Source organism: Brettanomyces bruxellensis, chromosome 5, assembly GCF_011074885.1.
Source record: "Brettanomyces bruxellensis chromosome 5, complete sequence".
Taxonomy (NCBI): domain Eukaryota; kingdom Fungi; phylum Ascomycota; class Pichiomycetes; order Pichiales; family Pichiaceae; genus Brettanomyces; species Brettanomyces bruxellensis.
In genome coordinates, this window is record NC_054686.1 from 952,394 (window position 1) to 979,638 (window position 27,245).

General features: G+C 40.4%; 13 protein-coding genes across 13 annotated transcripts; 6 read left to right on the forward strand and 7 right to left on the reverse strand.

Annotated features, from left to right (window-relative positions):
• Nucleotides 1-429: 429 nt before the first annotated feature.
• BRETT_004443 (uncharacterized protein) lies at nucleotides 430-1,797 on the forward strand (the record flags this gene model as incomplete). Its single annotated transcript, XM_041282939.1, has 1 exon — nucleotides 430-1,797. The coding sequence occupies one exon, from the start codon at nucleotides 430-432 to the stop codon at nucleotides 1,795-1,797; it is 1,368 nt and encodes a 455-aa protein (XP_041135715.1).
• Nucleotides 1,798-1,950: 153 nt separating this feature from the next.
• On the reverse strand, nucleotides 1,951-3,237 carry BRETT_004444 (uncharacterized protein; the record flags this gene model as incomplete). The annotated part of the gene is made up of 1 exon (XM_041282940.1): nucleotides 1,951-3,237. The coding sequence occupies one exon, from the start codon at nucleotides 3,235-3,237 to the stop codon at nucleotides 1,951-1,953; it is 1,287 nt and encodes a 428-aa protein (XP_041135716.1).
• Nucleotides 3,238-3,681: 444 nt separating this feature from the next.
• BRETT_004445 (uncharacterized protein) lies at nucleotides 3,682-4,082 on the forward strand (the record flags this gene model as incomplete). Its single annotated transcript, XM_041282941.1, has 2 exons — nucleotides 3,682-3,722; nucleotides 3,788-4,082. 2 exons carry the CDS (start codon nucleotides 3,682-3,684, stop codon nucleotides 4,080-4,082), a joined length of 336 nt encoding a protein of 111 aa, XP_041135717.1.
• A 314-nt stretch (nucleotides 4,083-4,396) lies between these two features.
• On the reverse strand, nucleotides 4,397-7,222 carry BRETT_004446 (uncharacterized protein; the record flags this gene model as incomplete). Its single annotated transcript, XM_041282942.1, has 1 exon — nucleotides 4,397-7,222. The coding sequence occupies one exon, from the start codon at nucleotides 7,220-7,222 to the stop codon at nucleotides 4,397-4,399; it is 2,826 nt and encodes a 941-aa protein (XP_041135718.1).
• A 414-nt stretch (nucleotides 7,223-7,636) lies between these two features.
• Nucleotides 7,637-9,439, reverse strand: BRETT_004447 (uncharacterized protein; the record flags this gene model as incomplete). The annotated part of the gene is made up of 1 exon (XM_041282943.1): nucleotides 7,637-9,439. The coding sequence occupies one exon, from the start codon at nucleotides 9,437-9,439 to the stop codon at nucleotides 7,637-7,639; it is 1,803 nt and encodes a 600-aa protein (XP_041135719.1).
• Nucleotides 9,440-9,799: 360 nt separating this feature from the next.
• Nucleotides 9,800-10,162, forward strand: BRETT_004448 (uncharacterized protein; the record flags this gene model as incomplete). The annotated part of the gene is made up of 1 exon (XM_041282944.1): nucleotides 9,800-10,162. One exon carries the CDS (start codon nucleotides 9,800-9,802, stop codon nucleotides 10,160-10,162), a length of 363 nt encoding a protein of 120 aa, XP_041135720.1.
• A 128-nt stretch (nucleotides 10,163-10,290) lies between these two features.
• On the reverse strand, nucleotides 10,291-11,034 carry BRETT_004449 (uncharacterized protein; the record flags this gene model as incomplete). Its single annotated transcript, XM_041282945.1, has 1 exon — nucleotides 10,291-11,034. The coding sequence occupies one exon, from the start codon at nucleotides 11,032-11,034 to the stop codon at nucleotides 10,291-10,293; it is 744 nt and encodes a 247-aa protein (XP_041135721.1).
• A 344-nt stretch (nucleotides 11,035-11,378) lies between these two features.
• Nucleotides 11,379-13,040, reverse strand: BRETT_004450 (uncharacterized protein; the record flags this gene model as incomplete). Its single annotated transcript, XM_041282946.1, has 1 exon — nucleotides 11,379-13,040. One exon carries the CDS (start codon nucleotides 13,038-13,040, stop codon nucleotides 11,379-11,381), a length of 1,662 nt encoding a protein of 553 aa, XP_041135722.1.
• A 292-nt stretch (nucleotides 13,041-13,332) lies between these two features.
• On the reverse strand, nucleotides 13,333-16,677 carry BRETT_004451 (uncharacterized protein; the record flags this gene model as incomplete). The annotated part of the gene is made up of 1 exon (XM_041282947.1): nucleotides 13,333-16,677. One exon carries the CDS (start codon nucleotides 16,675-16,677, stop codon nucleotides 13,333-13,335), a length of 3,345 nt encoding a protein of 1,114 aa, XP_041135723.1.
• Nucleotides 16,678-19,643: 2,966 nt separating this feature from the next.
• On the forward strand, nucleotides 19,644-21,551 carry BRETT_004452 (uncharacterized protein; the record flags this gene model as incomplete). The annotated part of the gene is made up of 1 exon (XM_041282948.1): nucleotides 19,644-21,551. One exon carries the CDS (start codon nucleotides 19,644-19,646, stop codon nucleotides 21,549-21,551), a length of 1,908 nt encoding a protein of 635 aa, XP_041135724.1.
• Nucleotides 21,552-22,605: 1,054 nt separating this feature from the next.
• On the reverse strand, nucleotides 22,606-23,832 carry BRETT_004453 (uncharacterized protein; the record flags this gene model as incomplete). The annotated part of the gene is made up of 1 exon (XM_041282949.1): nucleotides 22,606-23,832. One exon carries the CDS (start codon nucleotides 23,830-23,832, stop codon nucleotides 22,606-22,608), a length of 1,227 nt encoding a protein of 408 aa, XP_041135725.1.
• A 701-nt stretch (nucleotides 23,833-24,533) lies between these two features.
• BRETT_004454 (uncharacterized protein) lies at nucleotides 24,534-25,496 on the forward strand (the record flags this gene model as incomplete). Its single annotated transcript, XM_041282950.1, has 1 exon — nucleotides 24,534-25,496. One exon carries the CDS (start codon nucleotides 24,534-24,536, stop codon nucleotides 25,494-25,496), a length of 963 nt encoding a protein of 320 aa, XP_041135726.1.
• Nucleotides 25,497-25,912: 416 nt separating this feature from the next.
• BRETT_004455 (uncharacterized protein) lies at nucleotides 25,913-27,159 on the forward strand (the record flags this gene model as incomplete). The annotated part of the gene is made up of 2 exons (XM_041282951.1): nucleotides 25,913-26,187; nucleotides 26,217-27,159. The coding sequence occupies 2 exons, from the start codon at nucleotides 25,913-25,915 to the stop codon at nucleotides 27,157-27,159; spliced, it is 1,218 nt and encodes a 405-aa protein (XP_041135727.1).
• Nucleotides 27,160-27,245: the final 86 nt, after the last annotated feature.

Here is a 27,245-nt window from a genome sequence, read left to right on the forward strand (position 1 = left end):
AAATGAAGATAGAAATGAAAATAATTATCTTTACGCAAACCGAACTACATGTTTCCGTATATCATCAAATAATATATTAAATCTAGTAATGCAGCAGTAGTACAGTATCTAAAAAAGGGCAAAAACAAGCAAAATCCCAAGATAACTTTTGAATTTTTCACGTTTACTTTCTCCACAAATCCTGTGCGGAGAAACAAAACCCGGGAAGCGAGAATTTCTGCTCGATCTGTAAATTTTCCCCAACCGGGGATAAGCCAAACTTCGCGGAAAAGCGACCATCCAAGCGAACAGGGCTGTGCACGGGGGAAGAAATGTAGCTGGACAAAATACGTGAATGAAATAAGCTGATTGCAACAGAGCGTTTTCGTGTGTATTCATCCTAGCAAAGGCAGCATTTGAAAAGCAGCCAAGCAAATTTTAGATTTAGAAATGTCAGCAACCACGAAAATTCCGCCAACATACCACAATAATGACCCTCAGTCTTTTGGCTTTAGCACAGCCAGATCGAGATGGCCAAACATTTTGAATAAGGTTATTGGTGACACCAAGGCAGAGTACGAAGGCAGTACGAATGAGAAAAAGAAGATACAGGGTGAGAAGATTGTGGAGCAGGTGAAGCAGCTCATTGCGTCTATATTGGGCAACAAGATCGTAGAACCATTCAAGAATACCAGCATTCCTGGATTAAGCTCTTACAATAAGACGCTTAAGAAGACTGGCACCATTACATGGCTAACGGGACCGTGGCTCTTTTGCGAATGCTACTTGTACCGTTACTTGGATTATTTGTACAAGTCCGAGTCTGAATGGGTTTCGTTTGACCCGTTCGAGGGCAAGAAACGGGGTGCATTTAAAGCTTCGGAATCTGGCGTTAAAGAGTTGTGCCTCAGGTACAAAGAACTAAGCGGCAGGCTTTTGGACCCCAAGCAGAGAGCTCAGTTCACTACGGAGGCATTGTACAACTTGTTTGTGGAGTTTATCGAGGTCTCGCTTTGGGGAAACGCCATTGATCTTTCTCTTTTGGCAAATGCCACAATGGAGGAACTTCAATCACACCAGGGCTCAAAGGCTGTGGCCGAGGCCAATAAACGTGTTCTTTGCAATGATATCAAGGCGGCATGGGCTGGTCTGACTGAAGATCCGCCGGAGAAAAGGTCGCTTGACATTGTTTTGGATAATGCAGGCTTTGAATTCTTCACCGACATAGTTCTTTCACTCTTTCTCCTTGATGCCAAAATAGTCAGCAAGATCACTTTCCATTGCAAGACGAGACCCTGGATGGTGAGCGATACCATGATTAAGGACTACGCTCTCTTCAAGAAGGACATACTGGGCACATTTTCCGGTTCACAGCCCGAAATCGAGTATTTGATGAATCATCTTGAGGCCTACAAGAAGGCCGGCAAATTCTGCCTTGCCGAGTCCGAGTTCTGGACTGCTGATCTTGACTATTGGCATCTACCGTCAGAGGAGGATGTCTGCGGAAGCAGAAAGCTGTACGAACATCTCTGTAAGTCGTCATTGGTGATTTTCAAGGGTGACTTGAACTACAGAAAGTTGACTGCCGACAGGATGTGGCCTAGAAATACGCCATTTAGGGTTGGAATCGGGTCGTTGGCTCATTCCGGCATCAAGATACTTGCCTTGAGGGTTTGCAAGGCCGATGTCTGTGTTGGTTTGCCGGATGGAAAAGACGAGGAGCTATGCAAATTGTGGAAAAGTGAGAATCACCAATACGGCGAGCTATGGTGTTCGGCAGGCAGATGGGCTGTGATTTCATACAGCAGTGGTAAATAGCATTTTGTGATATAATGACACAACTTACGTTTATAAGCAAAGTTGGTCTGGTATTAATGTACAGCATGTAGGATCTACATAGAAGGGGGTTGCAAAGCTCAGAGGAAAGCTCAGGGCGCTTTTTCAATGCTTCTGCAATTCTCAAGACACTTTTCAGTGCTTTTTTGCGCTCACATTCCCATCGGTGCTGGATCCGGCACCCGAATTCACATTTGCAGGCATCATTCCTCCAATCGGCATTTGCATAGGCATCTGACCCGGCATGGGGAAGGGCATAAACGGCATATTCATCCCCATCATTGGGTTTGGTGCCGGAACTGCCGGTAAACCCGGAGTATTTGGCTTCTGGCGCTTATTTGCCTCATTCGCATCACTTTCAAGCTTCCTCTTCCTCTCTTCCAGAAACTTCTTCACCTTGGCCTCCATCTCCTCATCCTTCTCCAATGAGTCCAAGTAGATCTCATCCTGGCCGCAGTTTGGACACTTGAAATCGGACTCAATGAGCAGATCCTCTATCACGTGCCGCGAGTAAGTCTTGTGGCAGCATTTAGTCTTGACGGGATCTCTAAAAAGCCGTTTTGTGACCGGATCTCGCAGATCGGGATCATCGACCTCGATCTCTCCGGCCATGATTTCGTCACTATGCTTAGTTTGTATCTTCTGGAACCTTTCCCAGGCCCGCTTGTCCGCCACGGCAACAACATACTTTCCCTGCTCATCAACCATGTAATTCTGGCTTGGATCATCCACCATTCCTTCCGGCTTATCGATAGCCTTCAAATGTGATTTAGGAATACCCGTTGTCTTTTTCACCCGCACACCTTCCCAGTTTGGATCATTGTTCTTCGGACAGTTCCTGATGTGATGTTGTCCTCGTGCTCCACACTTGTAGCATATGTAATAGTCCGGAATCGTCTCATCCAACTTCGCATTCGGCTTGTTGAAGTCTATTCTCTGTGCAGTTGCCATTACTGCTTGCTGCTGATTCCATTGGTCGTCCTGTCTGTTGAACATTTGCTGAACGAGATCCTCCTCTGTCTGTTTTCCGTCTTTTCCAGCAACTATTGGATTTGTGCTAGTTGCAAGAGGCAGTGCACTCATTAGAGGTTTTGCACCAAATGACGGTGCCCCGGCGAATTTCGCCAATCTCTGCCGGCCTGCTATGTATCGTAAAACGTTTCCTTTCCCCTTCTTTCCTGCTGAGGTTCGCCTTACTAAAACAGTTGACGATCTTTGTATAACCTCGTTATCATCAGCAAACTCCTTCTCGGGGTCCTCCGAACTGTACAAATATATGTTCACATCCGTGGCAGTAAGCAGCTTGTTTGCATAAATAATCTCCCTCTTCAGCTCAAATACTGTGAGACCTGTTCCATCGAATCTGATGGTAGAGATCTGTTCCGGCTTCTGCGATTTAAATCGATAGTATATGACGGCCATTTTGAGCTAGAAATCTTACTCAAACAGTAATGTTCACTCCGTTTCAGTCTCAATGTTGCCACTTTTTCGGTGTTGCCAAATATGTATCACTGGAAGACATATCAATGTGTTATCAAATGTGATCACCTGCCAGTTGTGCTTGAAGTTTCAAGCTTTTTTTTTTTATTTCTATTTCCTATTTGTTTTATGTACGCCCCGCGATCATTGGCATAAAATGCATAAAATTCCCCTGTCTGATATATGTGTGAAATATTTACCATTGCTGAGAACAGGCCATCCATTTTTTTACTATCAGTGAATCGAGAGATGCGATTAAAGAGTGCTATAGAAAAATAATTTAGATGTTTCAGGACTCTTTAAATTAAACCAAAACGTAGCATAAATACACAGAATTTTAATTAGCCTGACCGGGATTCCCTAAGAAACAGTATTTCACATCTTCAAATGAACGGACCAGGATATTACGAGTTTTACAGGAGGAGCACGTAAGTAGCATCCTCAGAAAATATATTTGTCAGCCGTAAATAGTTTCATACTAACACTCAATCAGAGTTGGGACATCTCTAGCAGATGCATTGGATACACTCATTGTGGATCAACGCATACAACCGCAGTTGGCCATGAAGGTTTTGGCAAACTTCGATCGGGTCACATCGGACAATCTTCGAGATATCGTCAAGTCCAAGTTGAGCTTTAAAGGCCACTTACATACCTACAGATTTTGTGATGATGTGTGGACTTTTGTCATCAAGGATGTGAATGTCAAATTTGACGATGGCCACACTATGGATGTGGATAAGTTTAAGATTGTTGCATGCAACAGCAAAAAGTCTGGTGACAGTTGAATCCATTGCTCTTTCTGGATTCTTATCTGATGTTAATCGTTCAATACTGACAGGCAAGCTTTAAACGGTAGAGCTGGAATAAAGAGAGAGATACATAAATGCAATACAGGAATGAAAAGAGGCTAGAGGCGCTTTTGTGTATAAACATGCATGCTTGAGGATGAGAAAATCAACTACTTATTTATGTACCTCTCGGTATCGATATTGCAAGATGTGTATAATATGTGTACAAAAATCCAAACATTATAATTGAGATCATCTATAACAGTAAGCTGTATATTTTTTTATGCGTCGTTTCAGGCATAAAGGCAGATTTAAGATTCTGACGAGGGAACTAGTTCAATAGTGGATGAAGATGAAGATGAAGATGAAGATGAGGAGGATGAAGGGGATGGGGAGGATGAAGGTGAAGATGAAGATGAAGATGAAGATGAAGATGAAGATGAAGATGAAGATAAAGATGAGGATGAAGATAAAGACAATGAAGATAAAGATGAAGACAATGCAAGCGATGACTGCTCAGTAGAGCTGACTATATCGGTTGCTAGGTCGACATCCTTGCTTTTAGTTGAAGATGTTAATGGGGTTAAAGGTTGCGTGACAGATGCTTCTGAGGACAATACCACTTCAGAACTTTCAGAGGAGACTGGTTTCTCGGATGTAACATCAGAAGAAATCGGGGAAGAGGTGGTATCACTGCTCTTTGAAGTTGTTTCAGCAGATTCAGAATCAGAACTGGATCCAGAGCTGCTTGAGAACGACTTTTCCTCATCATCGGCATCCACAGAACTCTTCTCCACTTGCGGAGCAGAGGCAGTAACACTGTAAACTTGAGTAACAGTCAACTTCTCCGTCACAGTCTGAACTTCTGTAGTGAGAGATGTTTCAACAGATGTCTCAACTAAAACACTTGTCTCCACCTTGGTGACCGTTTCTCTCACTGTATCCTTGCTGATCGATGTGCTCTTTGATTCTTCTTCAATATCTAAACTTGTTGTCTCGGGCGTGGTTATCACATTAGAAACAGAGGTCACTTCTGGTAGAGATTCAGTTGTTTCCACCTGCTTCTCTTTAGTGGAAGAGCTCAATACACTAGATGATGACAAAGCCTCAGTTGTGCTCTCAGCATCAACACTTTCGGCAATAAGCTTTTTCAAAGCTTCGGTTGTCACACTTGAGGTTTCGATGACTGCGCCGGTGCTTTTCTCACTTGAAACTCGAGGTTCTGCAGTAAGTGATGCCAGCCTTTTATCCCCAGCAGTAGGTAAAAGGGCAGACGAGTTATTCACTATGACTGAACTTTCCTCCTTGCTTGTACTTGAATCAGTTAAACTTGACACTGTATTACTTGTATCTTCTGTAGCAACATAGTTATCCAAAACTGTTTTTTCACTAGATTCCCGAACCTGAGACTGTATAGACGAAGTAGACTCAATTTTAGACGATATATCTGGTGTGTCTGTGGTTTCAGACTGATAAAGATTATCACTTGACGCCACTTCTGATTTTTGGGTTTCAGAAATACCATCAGTGAGAGTGGTATCAACAGAAGTAGTTGTTTGAGTAGTGCTTTCACTACTTTGTGTACTTTCAGTGTTCTCCCTGTTTTCGGTACTCTTAGTGTTTTCATTACTTTCCGTCCTTCCAGGGCTTTCATTACTTTCGGTACTTCCAGTGCTTTCACTACTTTGAGTACTCTTAGTGCTTTCACTACTTTGAGTACTCTTAGTGCTCACACTTTCACCCCGCTTCTTCAACTCATCCCTGACTACAGTGCTGTCGACAGTATGAAACTCAGGAACTAAGGACACAGGTGTCTCCGTTAAAGGTGTAAGTGTAGTAACAGAGTCCCGAGGGCCACCATATGATATGATATCAGACTTAATGGTGGCATCATCTGGAAGATACGTTGTAGTTGATGGAGCACCTTTGGTAAACGTCTCACTAGATTCAATAGGCTGAATGGTGAAGTACGAAGAGGAGTCCGCTGGACGGTGAGAAAGATAGAAATCGACAACTTTCTGTTTAGCCATGTCTATGTAACCATGAGCATACAAGTACTGCGTGAATGCACCGAGGACCACGACAAGAAGAATAGATAGAAGAAACTCGAAGAGAGATAAGAACAAAGATTTCGACTCTGCAAACTTTGGAGGGACAATCACAACACTCACCGTGTCTGCAGCTGACACACTTGCTATGTAATGCCCGTCCTGGCTGCTGGTAACTTTCGTAATTGCGAAATTGTGAACCTTGTTGACCTTTTTCAACAGCTTGAGATCCTTAAATCTCACAAGCATAAGAGAGCAATCCGAGCCAGATAAGGCCACAAGGCCACTTTCCGGATTCACATCCATCGATGTTACCCCTTTTAAGTTTCTGTACACGACAGACTTCTTGACAACCTGCGACTTTGCTATTGAATAGTGTGCAACGATAATACCACTCTTCTGCGATCCGGCAATCACGACAATGTTGTTGTCGTAGAAGCCCACCTTGGTCATGTGGAAATCGATGTCCGTCTTGAAAACTGACCTTCCCGTAATTGTAGAGATTGCCTCAAGATGCGATGACGTGATGTAGCACATGAGTTTTCCATCTGGTGAAATGCTGATGTCTTTAACATCGCCGTTAGTCACAATCTTGAACCGCTCCTCTAGGTCTTCCGAGGTGTCAACAATGTAAATGGACGAAGGGTTGTCACTCATCGCAATTACGCCTAGACTGCCATCGCTTGACAAAGAAGTAATCTTTTGATATTGCTGAGGATTGGCCTCGGGATGTATCTGGCAGCTTTCGACAAACTTCAAGTGCTCGTTGATAAACTTAAACTTCCGGAGATGCTTGTTCACTCCACGCTTAATCATCTCACTATTCTCGTTCACACCCATAAGTATCACGCTATTGTTCACATCGAGAGACATTGGACAATCCTCTTCCTCATTCAATACCAACTCCCGGTATCTCTTCAAAGGCTTTTTTTTGTGGTCTGGTTGCACAATGATCGCAGTCAGTTTGTTTGGAACACCATTCTTGCCTTCACCGCCACCTCCAGCAACAATTAATGTCTTGTTGTTGACAAACTTCGCTCCATATACTGGATATCCAACATCCAAAGTGTATCCTTTTAATTTGGCCATGTTCGCAAATGGTATTGTCTGCAAAACACAACTCAATTGAGTACGAAAGTTTGGCGAGACAGTAGTATATATAGAAGAATGCAGAAAAATATAAATAAACACGTATATATGTGGCAAACACACGTTGAGTGAGAGACCACGTAGTTTAAATATGCTTGAATTTGTCTTCGGAAAAGTAATGGAAACAGATCGAGTTTTTTTTACTTTTTTATTTTTCTTTCTTGTGGAAAACTTTACGTAAAATAAAATTATTAAAATAATACTTCGGGACTTGCTGCAAGGATTTCAACTTTTCCAAGCACAGCCATAACTTGAATATACGACCTTCACCACATCTCAAATAACATGTAGCAATTACAACCATTCTTTTAGTATCTATATTATCATTACTATATAACTCATAAGGTAAGATCATCATTCTTCACCCTCAAGCTTGTACTCCTCAAACGCCGGAGCCTTCTTTTTATATCTCTCATTACTTCCATCTACTTTTTGTGAAGATAGTTTCCCTTCGCTTACTTGTGAAGAAGCCTCTTCTTCCTTAACTTTGGTTCGATCCGTATCTGAATTCAAAGCATCTTCCTCCTTCTTAATTTCTTCAATCGATTGATGAATATGGTCCAACTCTGCTTTACTGAGCCTATTGTATATCTGATCATCACACATTACAAACAGATAATCTCCCTTTCCACAAGAAATTCGATATCTCACCCAAGGAAATGCCTCGAATTGTAGTTCTGGTTCCTGAACCTGCAAGAAATTCACCTTAAGCCCACTGTACAGCATTGCTTCAAGAGTGAAATTCACAGTGATGATCAAATTTTTCTCTGTAAATACTCCAATGCTTGTCGTACTCTCCAAAGCACTACTAAGCTCAGAATCTGCGATTGTTCCTCGGAGTTTGTCCAATTTCGTCCTTAAATGATAATAGACAATGTCATTTTTCGTCTGCCTATTGTGAAATATGTTTTGCCTGTGTTCATAGTCAACATGCTGTCTTGTTGTTAGTTCAAACTCAGAAACCATCTGCCCTCTACTAAGACCATCCATTCTCGATATCTGCCATGTGATGGTATTTTCACACAAATTATGCACCACTCTTCCAATTTTCGTGCTGAATCTGAAAGGTTTGTCGAAATCGAAAACAAGATTATCAACCGGGACGAAAAGCGGCAGCACAATTGAAATATCCGACATGTTGTATTTCCGCTTGAAAGTAGTCAAGATCTTCAACTTGATTCTAAGTCTATAATGACCGTCCTTACTGTATACAATGTACCTGGGCCTGATCACGATTAGGGGCCGGAGTGAGTCCGTATGCAATATTTGATATGAAAGCAACTTGAAACGCCCATCCGGCGGTATGAAGGTCAATAAATGCTCATCCGAGTCATCAATTTGCACACATTGATGATAATTAACGTTGCTGAAGATGGAATTGGCAGAAGAGATCGACAAAGATGTCGCATTTTCCACGGACTCTCTCTTAAATGGCTCGTTAAGCTCTAATTTGAGTGTAGGCATTCCACTTAAATAACTTGTACAGTTGATTTCACCAGATATCGTGTTTAGCATCAACCGTCTGGCCTTGAAATTATATTTGAACTTCAAGTGCTCCTCGAAATTCATGAAAAACTCGTTTTTGTCATAGAATATACCTTTAGGCCTCCACGATATTTTTGCCATTGACGATCGGGAAATACTAGCATTGACTTCATTTGAGATCTGCTTTTCAGTGCCGTCAGAATCACCCTTTTCAGATTCAATGACGTTGGTGTTTTGGGGACGGACATACTCCTTAAGAATACTGAATTCGGTCAGTTGAGGAATTCCCCAATCTAGTGTTTCGTCAAAGAGCTCGTACAACAAAATGTAATTGTCACGTATTGAGTCTGCGTCAATTTTCCATTCTGGCTGCTGCATCTGCCCATACGAGCTGAGATAACTTCGAAGAACACCCATAAACTTGTGCAGAAAAGTAATTAGGCAAACGACATTGGCATCTCCATAAACAGGCATCATCAAGTATATAGAATCACATTTCACGTACACAAAAGTCCAGCTGCCACACCGAAGTACCGGAGAACAAGCTGGCAAAGCCTCTATGTAGGATCGCCGGAATTTATTGATGACCTTGGCACTATCTAACTCTCGTCTGTATTGTCTATGAATGAGAAGATGAAGATCTTCATCTAGGATATATAAGGCCAGAGACATTTCCAAATGCGCCTTGGGCGCAATCTGTTTAGTTGTGCTGGTATCTTCTGGATTCCAAGAGCGGATATCAGGGTGAGGGTACAACTGGTTTGAGTATTGCCAATGCCTAATCAACAAAACAACTCACCTGTCCCTAACATGCACTAACAGGCAAGAGAGCGAGGCTTGAGCTACTCTCCATTTAATTTTTTTTTTTTTTTTTTTTTTTAAAACCCATTCTTTTTCATCGCACTTGGAAATGTGTTGGGATCCACAACAGTTACTACCAACAGGCAAAGATCAATCAACTACTAACCTCAGCACACGCATTGCAATTTCACCGTGATATACACCGTTGCAGGTGACGGAATAACCATCATTATGAGTACAAAACTGCTGAAATCAGAAATCGAAAAGTCTCTCAAGCAGCTTATCACTTCTCCAATTAGTAAAGAAAACGCACACTCATCACTATTCGCATGGGAAGTTTCAAACGATGCAAATAAAGCAGATATACTCACCCGGAGATTTAAATTCAAGTCTTTCGAAGATACATGGGCGTTTCTTACGAAAGTTTCGTTGAGATCGCACAAACTTCAACACCACCCCAAACTTTCTACACTTTACAACATTGTGGATATGGAACTCACAACTCATGATGTAGGAGGCCTCACAGAGATGGATTTCAAAATGGCCAAGACCTTTTCGAAGTTTGCGGCAAAGATAGGAGAGAAATACGAATGAAACAGTAATTAAGATGCGAAATATGTTGATATTAGATTAATAAAGCTTACACACGAAATGAAAACGGACCAATGCGGACAAGTGTGACAATAATCAAAATATAAAATCAACTAATGAATAAAGATTGCTCAGTGCGCCCCCTTCAACCTCTTCTCCAGCTTCTCGAACTCCTGTATTGCTATTTCCTCCTCTGGATCAAGCACAGCCTGAACAGAGGAAACTTCAGGTATATAATGGATAAGCATATTCTGTATGCCGCTCTTCAAGGTCTCCTCACTAAGCGAGCACGACTTACAAGCACCTCTAAGCTTGATATAAACTGTACCTGTGGTATCGTCAAACGATCTGAACTGGATGTCACCACCATCATCCTGCAAAGCTGGCTTTATTCGGGTGTTGATCAACTCTTTGATGTCATAGACAACGTCATCTTCCTCTTCATATTCAGCCTCTTCCATCTCTCTCTCCAGTTCTGCCACATATGCTTTCTTTAGAGTAGGGACATTGGAATCAACTGCATTCGTAATAACCCGGCTTATTTTTGGAGTCAAATGCTCCCAATTGAGTTCTTCATTGTTGGAAAGTGCATTTTCAACTTTATTCACCGTCACAAAGTTTGGACCTAACATTATTGAGTGGACCCCGTTGATTTTGTATAATTTCTCTGCTAGCGGTGATTTTTCCACTGCATCGGCCAACGAATCGATCTCTACTGTACTTGTAAACTTTGAAGGAACAAACTGTGTGTCTGGTGAGATGAATTTCAGTGCATTTTCGTTTGGTGTTGTCACTGTATGGAGAGATATGAATCTCTTTTGCAATATCCCCAACCTTGATCCTAATCCTGCTTTTACACTATTCCAAGGTAACATGATATTAGAAAAAGTGTCTGATTTTTGTGTTTCCTTATATTAGGAATGCAAAGCATCCAAATTCTATCCACATACCATTAGCTATATTGCTTTGGCAATTTTGGGATCTCCCCTCCTTTTAAAGCTGTACTGTACTAGTCATATCTACAAACTTTTTTTAATTTTTCTATTTTTTTTTTTTTTTTTCGCCATCCAGTCTCCGAGCTTCGGAGTTACTTGGGTCACGAAAACACTTTTTTTTCTTTTTTTCATGATTCTTTTTCCGCCGCTGCACCGCCTTGCTTAAGCCGATGAATCACATTTAAAGTAGCGGAGGATACTTATATACAGCATATATCATAAATTCATAAATTGTCACGGCCAGAAAGTCGGAGAGCATCTTTAAATGAGCTCATAACACAATCCGGAACGCCGACACCATCTGCGAAAGTCATTCCACCAAATGAAAGATTTCCGTTGAACTCATTTTCAGCCAATTTCCAGGCCTTGGCCTTCAAGTCCAAATATCCAACATTATACTGAGGTATAGCATTGTTCACAAATCCAACCTCAATTCGAGCATCATCTCCAAGATTAACGCCGAGAACCTCGTCCATTTTTCTCAAAACGATCTGCTTTATTTCGTTTTCGGATGGAAGCTTTGCAACCTTGTCATACTTTGCACCTCCGATCATGAATGTAACTTTAGTGTATGGATCTTTAATTGGAGAATCAGCTTTTAGTACTTCGCCGGCCAGCTCGTCAAGCTGCTTTTTCTCAACAGGCTTGTTTGATTCCAACACGCTTGTAATCTTTTCCGATGCGAATATCGGCTTGGCACTGTGTTCAACATCAGAGTCAAATATCACTCCTAACAGCTTATCCTCGTCTGCAGAGGCATTAGGAACCAAAAAGCCAAATCCTGTCCTTGGAAGCACATTCTGGTTTGGCACGTAGACATTGGCAAGTGTAACAGTGGTGTATTTTAGTGGGGAGACGAGTTTTGCAAAGTCTGGGCTCTTGAGCATGCGAGACAACGCCTGAACATTGATTGTAGACCTCACATGATCGAACTGTTCCTCAGCAGAGTTATTCTTGAGACTGATTTTACCGTTTGGCAAAGGCTTGATGTCCGAGACCTTAGACTCAAACTTGAACTCAACGTTTGGTGGCATATTGGCATAAATGGCCTTCGGTAACGTTTCGAGACCTCCACTCAATAGCGTCATTGGAAAATTCCGTAGATATTGAGACATCTTGAGTAAATTCAGCCTTGGCTGGAACTCCTTCTCGTACAACTGGAGATATGGACTTATCTGTGGTTGCTTTTCCGAGGTTTTCTTCTTTCCAAACACGGATTTACCAAACATGTATCTACATATTGAAGCGTTTTTCGACTCTATATCGGCCAGCTTCGGCATTACTGCTTTGACACTTAGCTGAGTTCCATCTGCAGCATATATGCCATTCATAATTGCCGAAAAGAGGTTTCTCCACATCTTCTTGCCGAAATGCCGCGTGACAAACTCGTCAACAGTCTCCTCCTTTTGCGCTTTCTTCATAGTAAACATCTCACGACCAATCGCAGACGGAATAGACCGTCCAATACCATCGAGAACAAACTTCAGGGTAGTTTTGGAGTCATCTGGAACTTGTACAATATGAAATCCTCCGGATTTGCTCAATAGGTATTTCTTATTGGCCGCAGCATTAGCGTGAACTCCCTTAATGGTACTTCGCAACTTGAATTTGTCAAGTAGATCAAGCAATATCAAAGTTCCTTGACTGACGCCTCGAAGAGTTCGGGGTCCTTTTTCCAAAATTGTACTTTTTGCATCGCCAACTTTGGTTGGCTGCGATAAGATGTAGCCACCTGGCCTTTTGGATTGTTCATAAACCTTTATCGACCAATCCGGATGGAGCTTGGCTAGAAAGTAGGAAAATGTCAATCCTGAAATTCCTGCACCAATCACTCCGATCCTGGCATTTTTCACACTACTTGGTATAGCTTGCTTAATAAGTGACATTTTTTGGCTACTTGCAAGTTGAATTGTGCTTATCGATTGGAACACAACGTACTTTGTGAAGTGTAAATAAACAAGGTTCTCAAATTTCCAATCCCAATCATTCCGGGCATTGATATATAATTTTTTGTAAACCAATAGATATCTTCCGAATTGATATACGAGAAACGATAGAGGCCCGGCTATTTTACGACTTAAAAAAAAATGAAAGAGAGAAAAAAAAAGTGTTTTCCATAAAGCTTTAGCTACAACTCAAGACAACGTTAATCAACAACATTTAGGAAAAATCAATAATTTACACAACAATCTGTCGGCCATCACCATAATCGGAGCTGAATTGCTCAAACTCATTCTCAAGAGCGTCAAAAGTCATCAATTGGCTTGCTTTTTTATTCTGATCGTTACTTCCTAACGATATATCATTTCTCGAGCCAACAGCCTCGGTTCGAATTCCAACCGGACGTTTGATCAACCATCTATCATCAGTTTTCATCGTGTGCAACAAGTTGAAAATTATGAGATAGTTATCAACCAACAACTTAACGTCAGAGTACTCTTTTCTCTTCAGCTTGTCGGATGCTATACAGTTGAACCTGTATAATGACTCGGCAGCAGCTCGGTAGTCCCCCTCCTTCAAACGTAGAGCATAAGAAGTCCGGTAATACTTTAAAGCACTTTGCAAATCCCCTCCTGCTGCACTAGTTTCGCCTAGAGTGTAAATTAAATCATCAACTATATCAAAGTCCTCGTTAAACTGATACTTGAGAACTGCTGGCAACTCGTTCTGCTGGAACAGTTTGTAGACAAACTGCTTGATTGGATGCTCTCTGATCGATCTATCCATTTTGAGAATCGCATCGTAGGCCATCTGGAAGTTGTTAAGCTTTAGTGCCAACTCAAAGATCTTGGATACGATATCTGAGTCGTCTGATGCATCCTGTAGCTTATTTTTAGTTTCTAGGGCATCCAAAACGAACCTCAATGCCTCATTATCGGAGCCATTCGATTGCAAAATTAGGCCCAAGTTGTAGAAGTAGCTAGGCTTTGAATCCACTAAAAGAAGCGACGCTTTCGATTCAATCGGCTTAATTGAGTACTGCTCCTTCTCTGTGACCTTATCACTATACTCTGTGATGGCATCTGCTGCATCAACAAAATACTGATGCAACGTTGGGGAACAAAGTTTGAGAAGTACAAATCCTTTCAACACCTTTCCAACTGGGGAGTCCACATCTATAAATGAGGCAAAATACTCCAAAGTAGCAGCATTCGCATCTAAGGACAGCAAAGATGAGACGACATACAAAGTAAACTCATCCTGCAGTATTTCCTTGAATATGTTGGCCATCAACAAGTTGACACTTCCATTGCGGATTAGTGCACCTTTGCCGTACCGTTTTGCAATATAGTTGAACGGTATAGCATTTGAAGGATCGGTTGGTTTCTCAGTTACTAACTTTTCAGTATCGTTCAAAGACAACGAAAAGCTTGAAAGCACAAATTTAGTGTGCTTGTATAGTTTAAATGAGCTCTCAAAAAGCTCAATTGCAGGATCGCAAATGTCAACTGTCACCAAAACTAGCATCAATTCGAATGCCATCCGTTTCGCAAATCCAGCATTTATCCTTCCTTCTGATGCAAGTAAAAAGCGTCCGCAATCACTCCATGAAACATTCTTGGCCGGCTCATAATCAAGAGGATTGAAAGTTATGAGGCGCAAAAGGAATTGTATGACGTTTAATGCATCCGGAATAGAGTTCAAGTTTTCTAACAATTGTTGTATTGCCTGCTTTGTGATACACTTTGACACAACCTCACCGAATATCGACTCCATAAGCTTCGGTATGTTGACATCATCTGCGATATCAAGCTTTCCGTATATTTCCAAGAGCCCCGGAGACCCGAATTTGTTCTCATACTGCTTTAAGAGCTTCGCCAAAGAAAGTGCAACACTGTAACTTGTGTCTTCAACCTGCAAAGCATTTCTCATACTTTCGGAAACCGATGCAGAGCCGGTACTGAGAGATCCTAGAAGTGAGTTTTTCTTAATAATACTGACACCGCGAACTTTCATAAGATACACAAAACTGTCATCCTCATCGAGACTCTGATCCAATAGTAATGAAACCAAGCTTCTGTCCGATTTAGCAATGTCTTCACAGACGTTTTTGAAACGTATCCATTGAACCTTGGACTCTTCAAGCTTGCCATTCATATTCACTGTTTTAAGAACTGCTTCTTTTAGCGATGTTGTCGAGTCATCTACCTTGAAATAACGACTGAATATGGTCAATGCACGCTTAATTGTATAAGCATCATACGGAACACCGTTAAATAATGCAAGTAAGCCAACGTTATTAAGCTTTTCGATCGTAGATGCGTTTGAAACTTGTGCTTCAAAGTCTTGTTGCAAAAGTGACTGTGTTGCACGGATGGTCAAAGATTCGGACCATTCATCATCTATGCCATCTGCTATTTTTCCATGTTGAAGCAAGTAATTATCACCAAGACACCACAGAATCCACAACCTCAATTGGCCAGATCTGTCCACGATTTCATAACTGTGATAAAGCCATTTAGAACCAGAAAATGGTAATGCAATCTCTTTGAGCAGATCAAGTGTGTAATCTGGGTTGATTTTAAAAATGTACAATTTCCGCACAGTTGCCGGACCAACTATAGAGATTGTGTCTGTACCCAAGCTTTTTATAATTTGCTTTGGAGGATATTCACTAAATAGCAGCGAACTCGATTCGCCAGGTAAGTATTGTGAAAAAGATTGCTTCATCAAAAGTTTACCAGTGTTTAGAGACCATATTTGTAAATTCTTGTTGATGGAAATGGTTACAACACAATGCAAATTAGCAATGACCACCGCATCAAGCACAGAATTGGTTGAAACATCAATTTCACCCACTTTGAGATGATCTGGAATGATACTCTGACCTTTGCCAAAAAATCTCTCTTTGAATTTATCCAAGTACGACACGGAGGCCATCGGTATTATTTTCAAATCTTGGTTTGCTGCATCCCTCACTGTGAGAAACAAACTGCCGTCTGTCAGTGAAACAACATTTGTTTTAGAATCAAGAGATTTCATAAAAAAGGTGCCTCTGAGATCAAAAGCAAAGGGCCTTGAACTGGTGTACCATTCTGAAAGATGCTGTATCTGCTGCTTCGAAGTTTCAAACTCACTTTCAACAAACCAGTTGAGAGATATGGACATTGAAACAAGATATCCCGCTTCTGTAATTAGATCAACTATAAGCGTATCCTGTTTATTTGCGGACTCAAGAATGGTAACACAATTACGCTTGACTGCATCTTGCAGCATCAACCGAATTGTATGATACTTGATATCTAAATTGTTGTTTAGAAGAACTGGTGAAAGAACTATTTCCTTTCGTGAAGGTAACACTCTGTAGGAAACAGTGTTGAAAAGTCGGTTTCCATACAATGTCTGATAAAATTCACCAAAGAGTGTAGAATTTTCATTGTTGTTTTCATTATTGTACTGAGCTATTCCATTAAATGTCCCTGAGAGTTGGTGATTCCCTTGATCAGGTATTCTAATATCCAAACTGGAAATGGATGATGCTCTAATAGGAACCTCTATATAAGAGCAATCCAGACCACTCATATTTCCAATATAATTTTGCAGATTTTATTGTGCCAACCAAACGGGTTTACACCTAGGAATATCTAAAATGGATGTTTATAACGTAAAATAAAAAGAGAGCTTGTCAATCAAAACAATTTAGAGGTATCTCGAGTTCCTATTTTTATTTTTTTTTATTTTTTTATTTCAGCCAATCTGCATTTTATTTTTCTTGTCTCGGAATAAGCAGATCTGTGGAATAGCCAAACATGCTTTTATACCTGAAGTATCAAGCTGAACAAGAACAGAATATATATATCTATATCTATATCTTATCTTTGCTATAGAACTAGCTTGTCAAAATGAACGGTGAAACTTTTGAAACCAATCGCTTCTCGAATATTTTGAACATGTTGGTGAATCGTATTTTATCGACACTAAACTTGTCATGCAGTTAAGAATAAGCATAAACGTAACAATGCCATAGACAACACAACACTCAAAGGCAGTGACTTGTACCTATTTGGTATTGTGTGAATTTGCCTTATATATGTGCTTATTCGCTAATCATAATACTCAACCTTGTACCAGTAACCCACCCAATCCGGGTGATCTAATAATCCAAAGCAATCCCTACACCACTTTAATTTTCATTTCCTTGGGATTGAACTCACTTACACTTTATGTAACCCGCACACAAATGAATTCTAATAATGAGGGTACCGTCGAAAAATCCAATAAAAAAAGAAAGATAATGTTTTTTGCAGGAGGAAAATTTTTTCGTGAAGTCATCCTTTATAACTAAAGCAATTTCTCGCTTCCTTCCCTGACAACTAACTTTCTCTTTTTCCTCTCAGTATACTTTTCTTCTCTGAGTAACAAATATGTTTTAGAATTAATGTATTTTGTTTGTTAAGGTATGCTTTTCTGCTATATCCATATTGGGAGGTTTCGTCTGTGGAGGTAACATAAAAGCATATGATGATCACAACGCAAATAATATTCAAACTAGAGTATATGACCCATTTATTGGGTGTGATCTTAAAATGTCAACTGATAGGCTTTTTACCAAACAGATGTTGTATGTTGAGGTTAATTCACTTTATACAGGGTTACTAACATCCCATTCAGCATAATTTTCATTTAAAATGAAAAAGTGGTAGTTGGTTCGTGTCTTATGAACTAGTAAGTATATCGAGCATGATCCAGCGTTTCTTTTTGATTTTAGAATATCAAAGCTTTTTATGATGATTCAAACTTTAAAAGCTGGAATTACTGGCTGAATCTATATTTGTTGATAAACGAAGCACCAATACGCAACTGAAACATGCTTTTGATATTCTTCCATCATGCGGGAAATAGCTGGAAATTTTCGAAATCTTTCGATTTGATTGTTACTAACTGTTCTTAGATTTCGAGCATATTCATATTCATCTTGATGAAGCTATAAAGGATTATAAGCTCGTCAAAGGAATGGATGTAAGACTATTGCTAGTGCGTAACTATAGAGTTGACGTATACCGCTCCTTTGCATGACGATTTATAGCACTGGGCACTGATATATATGAGTGACACTGCTTATTAAGTGAGCCTCAGAAACTCGCTGTTACTGATTTCGGGGTGCTTGTCAACGATAGTTTGTCTCTACTCTACTCTTCACATTATGCATCTTTTAGGCATATATCTATTTCTTCGATGGCTTAAAATTTGTTCTTCCTTTCTTTTTTCAAAAATATGTTTTTACCTTTGTGATCATTAAAGGATTAATGATCAAAGCTATGAATGGTAAGTATTTTCGCTTTTTCTGCATGATATTTTATTCCCTTTTTTTCACAACTTGAATGGTTCAGTTGATGATACCCTAGATGACGAGTCAGATTCGTGTTAAACGATGTTGATAACACTATTTTAATTACCATTCATGCCTTTCTGATGATTTACGCATTCAGGTTGTGATATTTTGCAGTGAAATCAAAGGTAAAAAGATATCATTGGGTTCTGAAATATTAAGGGCGGCTAAAGTTACTTTGACGAATGCCAATTCTTGATTGGACAGAACTCTACGGTTTATTGCATTTCGTTTCTTTGGCTTAGGTACTAACAGAGGCATTTCTTTCAGTAAAAGGAAGTGATTTGCTACCCCAAAGTAAGAGAAAGCGAGGAAAAGGAACCAATTAATTGAGATGAATTTATCGCAGTCATAGGATGAAATTATCTTATATTAATGACAAGCATATGTCTGATACAATTTGAAGACAGGTATAATTCTGATGACACTTATTAAGTGATATGCTCTTTTTGCTGTTCACTATGCTTGCTTTCTCGGATATCTTTATTTTTTCTGCAACATGGATGTTGCTGTTAGGATATAAGTCATGCTCAAGTGTAGACGGAGTATGCCAAAAAAGCAGTGTCATGTATATGATGATTTGCACATTCTCACGACGGTCAACTGTAATTCTTGCAATGCAAGGATGTTTGATGATATTTCAGCTTTGACAAGCTGTGCTGCTGAAAGAGATACTGCTTTTTTGCTGCTGTAAAATGTGTAATGTAAAGTAGGGATTCCTGTTCGTGACTAGTTTCTAAACCTGAGTATATTGTTTGTTGCTTTTGGGTTCTCATCCTTCTTATGGTGCCTATAGTTTATTAATGATAACAGTGTAAATAAATTGCTTCTTCATTATAGGTCAATGCTCAATTGACTTGTATTTGTGCTTTTTTCGCATGAGTTCGGTGAGATTTCCTAATACTCCTGTGTACTTCGGTGTTTCGCGGTTTTTCAAGATCGGAGATAAACTCGAAACGGTATCTCTGAGACAATTAGTTGCTTTATTCACTTCGTTTGCGATGTTTACTTTGTTTACCTCAATGCACATTTGAACTAGTGCCCCTTGAAATTAATGCTATGGAAAGTTATTTTTCTTTCCTGACTCCACAATTGCACTTTCATTATCTCTTTCAGCATTTCCCTTAATTTTCTCCGGAAAGCATATCGACCGATAAGCATGAGTACTATAAATAATTCAATTTTATCCACCTTGAAGGAGAAACCACAACGCTATAAAAAGCACAGAAAGCACACTCGAGCAGCCAAAGCTTGTAGCAGCTGCCGAACCAAAAAAACCCGATGTCTCTGGGTTAATGGGACAGTGAAATGTTTGCGGTGCTTATCTTTAAATATTCCGTGCTCACTGGAAAAGTCGCATGAATCGGTATCAAACACGGGAAAAGAAGAAGGGCAGCGGGAAGATTCGGGCATAGAAATCAGGGGGGATCGTGATAAGAGGTTGGACGAGATATCGGACGATGTCAAAAGCTTAATCGAGCTTTTCAAAAGGAGAGTACCTACTTCCCGAACTGAAATATTACCAACGCTTGATATTGCACGAAACCAGTCGAAATTCTCGGAGTCGCATATTCCCATCAACATGACTGGCGATCTAAACGGAGTGGCATCAGCATCATCGATGAATATGATGGCTATTCTGGCCATGAAGCAGAGTAATGGCAATGCAGTGGGGTTCGAAAACTCGTTACCACGCACAATTCTGGCTGGAATGGGGTATGTAGGCACAGAGTCTGCGATCCGATCTACGAACCCGGTCATTACCGGTATTTTGAGTCGGCAGGAAGGAACTGAGCTGCTAAGAATCTTTACAGACCGTTATGGACGTTGGATATCGTTTCCGGAGTCATACAAAACCGAGAATATATATGAAAAGACACTTTCCCGATGTCCGCTTCTCTTCACCGTTATGTGTGCCTTAGCACTCAAGTACGGAGATCCGGTGCTGAAGGAAAGATGCTATTTGCGGCTTTTACGAGTAATTAAGTATGACCTTTCGCAAACAATGCTGAATCCGCCTCTCTGCCTTGAATACATCCAGGTGCTTGTCATACTTTCATTGTATGGCACAAACCTCAGCGAATCGTTGTCTGTGGATTTGTGTCTTGACAGCTGGGAACTTTCATCACAAGCTCTTTCTATATTCATGAAGATGAACAGACTTGGTCTCTACAGCAGATTGTACTCTGTGGAAGATGTCGAACCGGAATTTAACGAGTTGACCGTTCATCGCATTTGGAATATCATGGTTCTCGTCCATTTGGCATACTGCCTTCTTCTGGGCAGAAAGTCCAACTTCTCTCTTGCCGTATTATGCACGAGAGATGTATCGCAGTTCGGCATGTCGACAAAATTCGACTATCGAATAGTGTCAGAGTGCTCGATCTACTCTGCAATCTACAAGTTCACAATACTAAACGCCAGCCGGCAGACAACAGTCGAGGAGATTGAGAATTGGATGCACCACTGGGATTTCATGTTTGGAAAACCCTTGAACCAGTTCATAGAGATCGATTTTCACTGGGTGTGGATTCTACTGTATCTGAAGGAAGGTGGCTTTACTTTCAATGGTCAATCTCTTTCCTTTACAGTTGCTGGAGATGCATCCAGCTCTGCTGAGGATTCAAAGCTTCAGGCAATGGAAGATCACGCATACAAGATTCTGGAGCTAATAGATACCATCAAGGATGATTCATATTTTGCATTTCTCTCCGATCAGATCCATCTAATAGTGTTTTTCGTGTCAATAGTATCGATTGAGTTGCTTTCTTACAGAATAAACAAGTCGAAAGAACTAATGACGGCAGTAAAAGAATCTGCTACAGGGAAAGTACTAGTTCTACTATTACGATATATCTACAGGTTGCGTAAAGTTTCTACAACGAACGAGCATCCTTTCTTCAAATTCAGTACGATTCTTGAGCAGTCACTCACGTCAAAATTCAACAAACAGGATCTTGAAGCAACCGGACTGTATTCGGAAAATGCCGGAATATCGGGAACACCGTACACTTTCGAAGATCCCGGAGATGAAGAGGAAGAAGCTCAGGAATTAGGACAGTTATAACCACCTTCCGATAATAAATAAGTGTATTTTCTCATATAGAATAGATAGAAGTCGAACGAAACATGAAAAGGGGAAAAAATTAAAGCGATATATAGGGAGTGTATTGCTAATATTCCAGTCATGACATTTCTTCACTGCTGCTAACAGCTAAGACATGCATTATCGTAATACCTGTGCATTGCAAGTTTCAATATTTTCGTATCAGTAATATCAAGCATGCCCAAAAACTGTACTTATCATTAACATCCCGCAATTTTCCCAAAGTCTGTATGCCTACTGGCAAAATACAAATCATGCGGCTTATTTCTTTGGCTTTGGCTTGATATCAAGAATAGCCCTAACCATGAAGAAAAGAGAGGCTCCCAGGGAAATAGAGAAGGCAGCGTAATATGGGTACAAGTAAAGCTTTGATCTTGGGAGTGCCTTCCAAATTGGCTTTTTTGAAGTTTGGTAAAACTTCTGTAGTTCAATAATTCTTTTTGGGTCTGCAAATGTCATTTTTGTAGTCTTGTTGATACAATTTAGTTAGTAACAGCTCAAATTTTGAAAGAAGTTGCAACACTTATTTTGGCAGTAACAAATTGTACGTAAAATGTGCGTAAAATGTGCTTTCCGTTTGCGATAGCAATACCGATGACTTACTTTGACGGTTTATTGATTAATTTGCGTTCTGAATCAAAAGAAACTGTTTATTATGAACTCTTAAGTGTACTTTAGCTTGCATCAAAATTCTATAAATTCAGAACCGTAATAAGGTTTGACTGACTGCAGTTAAGGAAAAAAAAATAAAAATGAAAATAACAAAAAAAAAAATTAAACTCTCACGCCATTCCTCCAGCGACCAATCAAAAATCCGAAAAAAATAGTGTTTTGCAGAGGTAAAAAAAAGCTGAAGCTCATACGCGAAAAGGCAAATGCTTTCGGTTGACGGGGTTGGTTACGTAAGCAGGCAGCTGGAAATACCACCACAAATAATGTGGTAGTAACGTACATTATTTTAGGCTAATGGTACATGTAGTGTACAAAATATGATACATACGTTTATCCAACAGGCTTAAATCTGGAAGTCATCATCAGCCCAGTTTGTCTTCGCACCGAACTCCTCCTTCAATGCATTAAACTCCTCGTTCATCTGTTCCTGACTCATCTTCTTTTCCGGTTTCTTTTGATGTGTTTGCTTAGATGGAGCTCTGAAAAATGCACCATCTGTATTCTGGCTGCCTCTTTTAGAGTGCCGTCTCTGCTCTCTAGGTAGATCATCTTCAAAGCTTACCCTTCTACCATTATTCCTCTTGGAATGATTTCGGCTTGATAATCCACCTTTCTCTTTGTGAGAATTCGCACGTCTGTCTAATTCAGCTCTAGAATGCCTCTTTCCAAACTTTCTGTCTGCATCATGACCTCCAAATGTGCGATGTCCGTCCCGCTTGTCTTCTTTCTGCTCATTTTCATGTTTCCTGTCGTTTCTAGACTTTACATTCTTGCTTTTCTCCTTCTGAGGCACCGAATTTCGTATCATGTCGGCGAGCGTAGTCCCGTTTCCACCCCAAGAGGATTTATGGCTGTTATCAGTATCCTTGGAGGCCTTCTGCTGTCTTTCAGGAGAAACATGCTCTCGTGAATATTTCGTGTCTCTCTTTCTGTGATTAGTACCTCCTGCCCTCCTGTGAGCTTCTGAAGATGGAGGTGGTGTAAGGAGTTGCTCTGTATGTACTCTGGTTGTCTTTGCAGGTGCATCTGCCCACCTTGACGGAAGAAATGTGCTTTTTTCAGACTTTTCGGACTTTTTAGACCTTTCATACTTTTCATACTTTTCAGACTTTTCCATCTTATCAGAACCACCCTTTCCCTTTGCCAATCCCTTGGACTGACTCTCCTTGCCTGTTTCAGCTAACCGATCGGAAGTCTCAACTGGGAATAAACGTTGCGTTTCCTTAGATAGTTGATTTTTGGGCACAGGGTGAAATTCTTCATCTTCATCTTCATCTTCCTCATCCCCAACATTGCTATACCCCTTGGATTCTAGATCCATCTCAGATCTATCCATCTTATCCTCAACACCATTCGCTGAAACTTCATGATTCTTCAACTTAAATGCCCGCTTCTTGAAAGGATCCTCATTATTATTAGAAGTAATATCAGCCTTAACTGCCTTCTCCACTAGTGGTTTATCATCAGCCCATCTCGATGCTAAACCGGACTTTATAATGCCACAAAAGATAGCTCCAATTAGTATAATGCCCACGAATATCATATCACTGTATGCATTTAAAGTGATCATCGTGTTGTTATCAAATCTGTATACGTATACGATATGAATCTTATCGCATATGACCACCGTGTACAAAATGCACTTACCATGATTGTAACTTTTGAAACACAAACCTCCCAGAACTTTTTCCAAACTGCTACTCCCTTGCTTTTATATGCTTTGGACTTTTACAGGATATAAAAACTTGATACATTCATATGTTCTGTCGTTTGAACAGTGTGAAGAGTTTGTGGAAAAAGCGACACAAAAAAAGGAGGAAAATAAAAAATAGAATAGAAAATGAAAAAGCCGAGATGAGCTAGCTAGCTATGGGAATGAAATTATGTACAGGGAGAAAAGCGAGTGCGGAGAGAGACCGATTTCGATTGATTTCAATTTCGATTTGCATCTCAATTCCAATTTCAAATCCTAATTCCATCTTTCTACCTAGCACAAGTCCATTTTGAATATTTGTCCTATAGGGGTTTAATTGGCTGAGAGTAGTGGCCATAGATATTTGTGCTATTCCAAACAGAGATTGATAATTCAGCTTATTTCCGACTCAATTGCCACAATTAGCACCTTGCAATTGATTGAAATATCTCAATTGCTTAACCACCAATCATAGTTTTTCATTCTCAATTATCCCCGACTTATACTCATCGAATATGAGTATTTCACGCTTCTTATTGAGGCAAAGATCGGTTTGCTGCGTTTCTAGAATTATAAATATGCCTTGTTATCCTCAAAGACAATCGATACCTTTAAATAGACGGTATTTGAGCGAGGAAAAAGGTACAAATGGCAAGGGAACAAAGAGAAAAGAGGAAAAGCAAGTTAACAAGACTAAATCAGACAAGAATGCCACTGATAAGAAGCGGAAAATACCCCCTTCATTCAAAGATGCAAAACCCTTTATCAAAAGTGAAAATTTACGTACAACCAGACGGCCATCTGCAGATGAGCAAAAGAAGATATTAGCAAGTATCGAAGAGTCAGTGCGAAAGGGAGATTACAAGAAAAGCCCATTTGCGCTCTGGAAGAAGCTTGGAATAATATTTGGATCGACAGCTTTGTTTCTGGCAGGTTTTGTAGTTTATCAGACGTTTCAAGGTAAGCCGGCCTTTTTCCCATTGTGGTTCAGCAAGATTGTTCCTTTGAGCCGGGCGTCAGGTGTGGAGAACATACAATTGGAAAAGCTGCGGGATGCAACGAAGCAGACACTATTATTGAAGCTTTCAATGAATACACAGGTGCGATTAATGCTAGGATTGCCACTTCAACTAGGTGATTTTGAACGGTTTGATGTGAAAATTGAGTACAACAATTACACGATGGAAGGCTACCAGATCGACTGCACAAAGAGCTGGCTTCATCCAAAAGTATCTCGAAGAAAACGTGAAATTGTGAGTATTCCAGAAAACTTCAATGGTATACTTGAGCCTATGAGGGCAGATTCGGCACCAGATTACGATCCTATCGACGAGCAATACAGTAATCAGAGAGATTACAGTATTCTTTTAGAAGGAAGGATTCCTGTTCTGGATAGTGACACGTCAAATGCAGATAAGGGCACCGGCTCGATCACATTTCGAGGATTAATCGATTTTGATCATACCAAGACGATAAAGCTCACGAATGTGATTGTCTCCTACAAAGAGAAAGGGTCTCCAAAGATTACTAAGCTTTGGTAGGCTACAGGAGTCGGTCTTTTGTATTATGTACATGTAAATAAATATTTCATGATGCTTTAGGTATTTGAATGCATTATATATCTATGCATCTATACCTATGCTTCTATACCTATGCTTCTATATCTATACTTATATATCTATGCATCTATATCTCCATACATTTCCTATATTCTCGTACATGATAGATTGCTTGCTAAAATATTAAAATGCTTTTAGCACAATCGTGAATACTTTATATCATATTTATTTCATCAATCCTGCTTTCCACTTCGCGGTAGAGATCTTTAATCTTAAATTTTCGTAATTTTTCAGCAAGCTCAGCAACAGAGAAGATTGATAAGAAGCAATATGACACAATATTAAACGCAAATCGGCTCACTTTATATGATTTTCAAGACACAGAGAAACGCATAATTATGAGTCTTATCAAAGATTCCAAGATCTCGGTTGAGGACCCTTCTGATTGGTCCGGAACCATGATGCCATCAGTTTCCACACTTGATTCAATGCTCAGATGTCAAATATGCAAAGGCTTTCTTAGGGCTCCGGTTGTTACCTCTTGCGGACATATCTTTTGCTCAATATGCATCAGAGAAGCTCTTACTACAAAGGGCAAGTGTCCGTTATGCCAGGAAGAAATCTTTGAGAGCGGATTACGGAAAGTTTTGCTTTTAGATGGAGTTGTGGACTGGTTCAAAAGCATAGAGCCGAGCTTTTCAGCAATCTCAAGAAGGCAGAAGTTATATCTGACAGCCAGGAAGAATCCTCTGAAAGGGTTCTGCCGAGTGGAAAAAGCAGCAATGTGATTGACTTGACAAAAGACTCTTCATTCAATATCGCAGCAAGCAATTACGGAAAATCAACGGTAGAGCAACAAACGCTCGATATTAGCCATATCTCCAAGCGGAGTACACAACAAGTATATACAGCATCTACTCATGAAACAAGTCCCGATGCCGATATGCTTGTCCAATGTCCAGTTTGCTCCAAGTACATGACGATTGAAAAACTTCAAGGGTCGCACATTGACAAATGTCTTAGTGGACAAAGCGACAAGGACCACAAACCACAAAGTTCACCGAGGAAAGGCAGCAATAAAGGAACAGGATTACATTTGCGAAGTGACTTTGAGATTAGCAGGCTGCTGCATAGTAAAAAGAGAAAGCACGAAAATGGATCGTTTCAACTACAGCCAGAAATACAGAAGAAGAAGCAGCGAATTCCAAACTTGGACGTCATGATACCGACAAACAGGCTTCGGGAGAAGCTGAATTTATATGGGTTGAGCACCGGCGGACCCAGACAAAAGCTGGAGGCCAGAATGAAGCAGTATATAAATCTCTACAATGCGAACTTGGACGCTTTGCATCCGGTGGATGACAGAGTGCTAATTGGCAGATTAAGCCGGTGGGAATCGCTGGTAGAGATAAGTGAGAGGCAGGATGATAAGGCGAGGGATAACGGGAAGAGTAATTCGACTGAGGCGATACAGAATGCAAAGCAGAATGCACACAGTTGGAAGGTCAAGTACAGAAGCAGTTATAAGGAGTTGATCGAGCGGGCCAAGGCGAGCGTTACCAAGTTGAGTAAAGACGGAGCAGCTGATAATAATACATTAAGTGCAGAGAAGGGCGGTGATGAAGAAGCAAAGAGAGAAGCGTAGGAGTTCATTTATAAATGCAGTGTACTTAATATTTATAAGCATGTGTATGTAATGCAAGATGTGAGCAAGTCAGCCAGATGCAAACA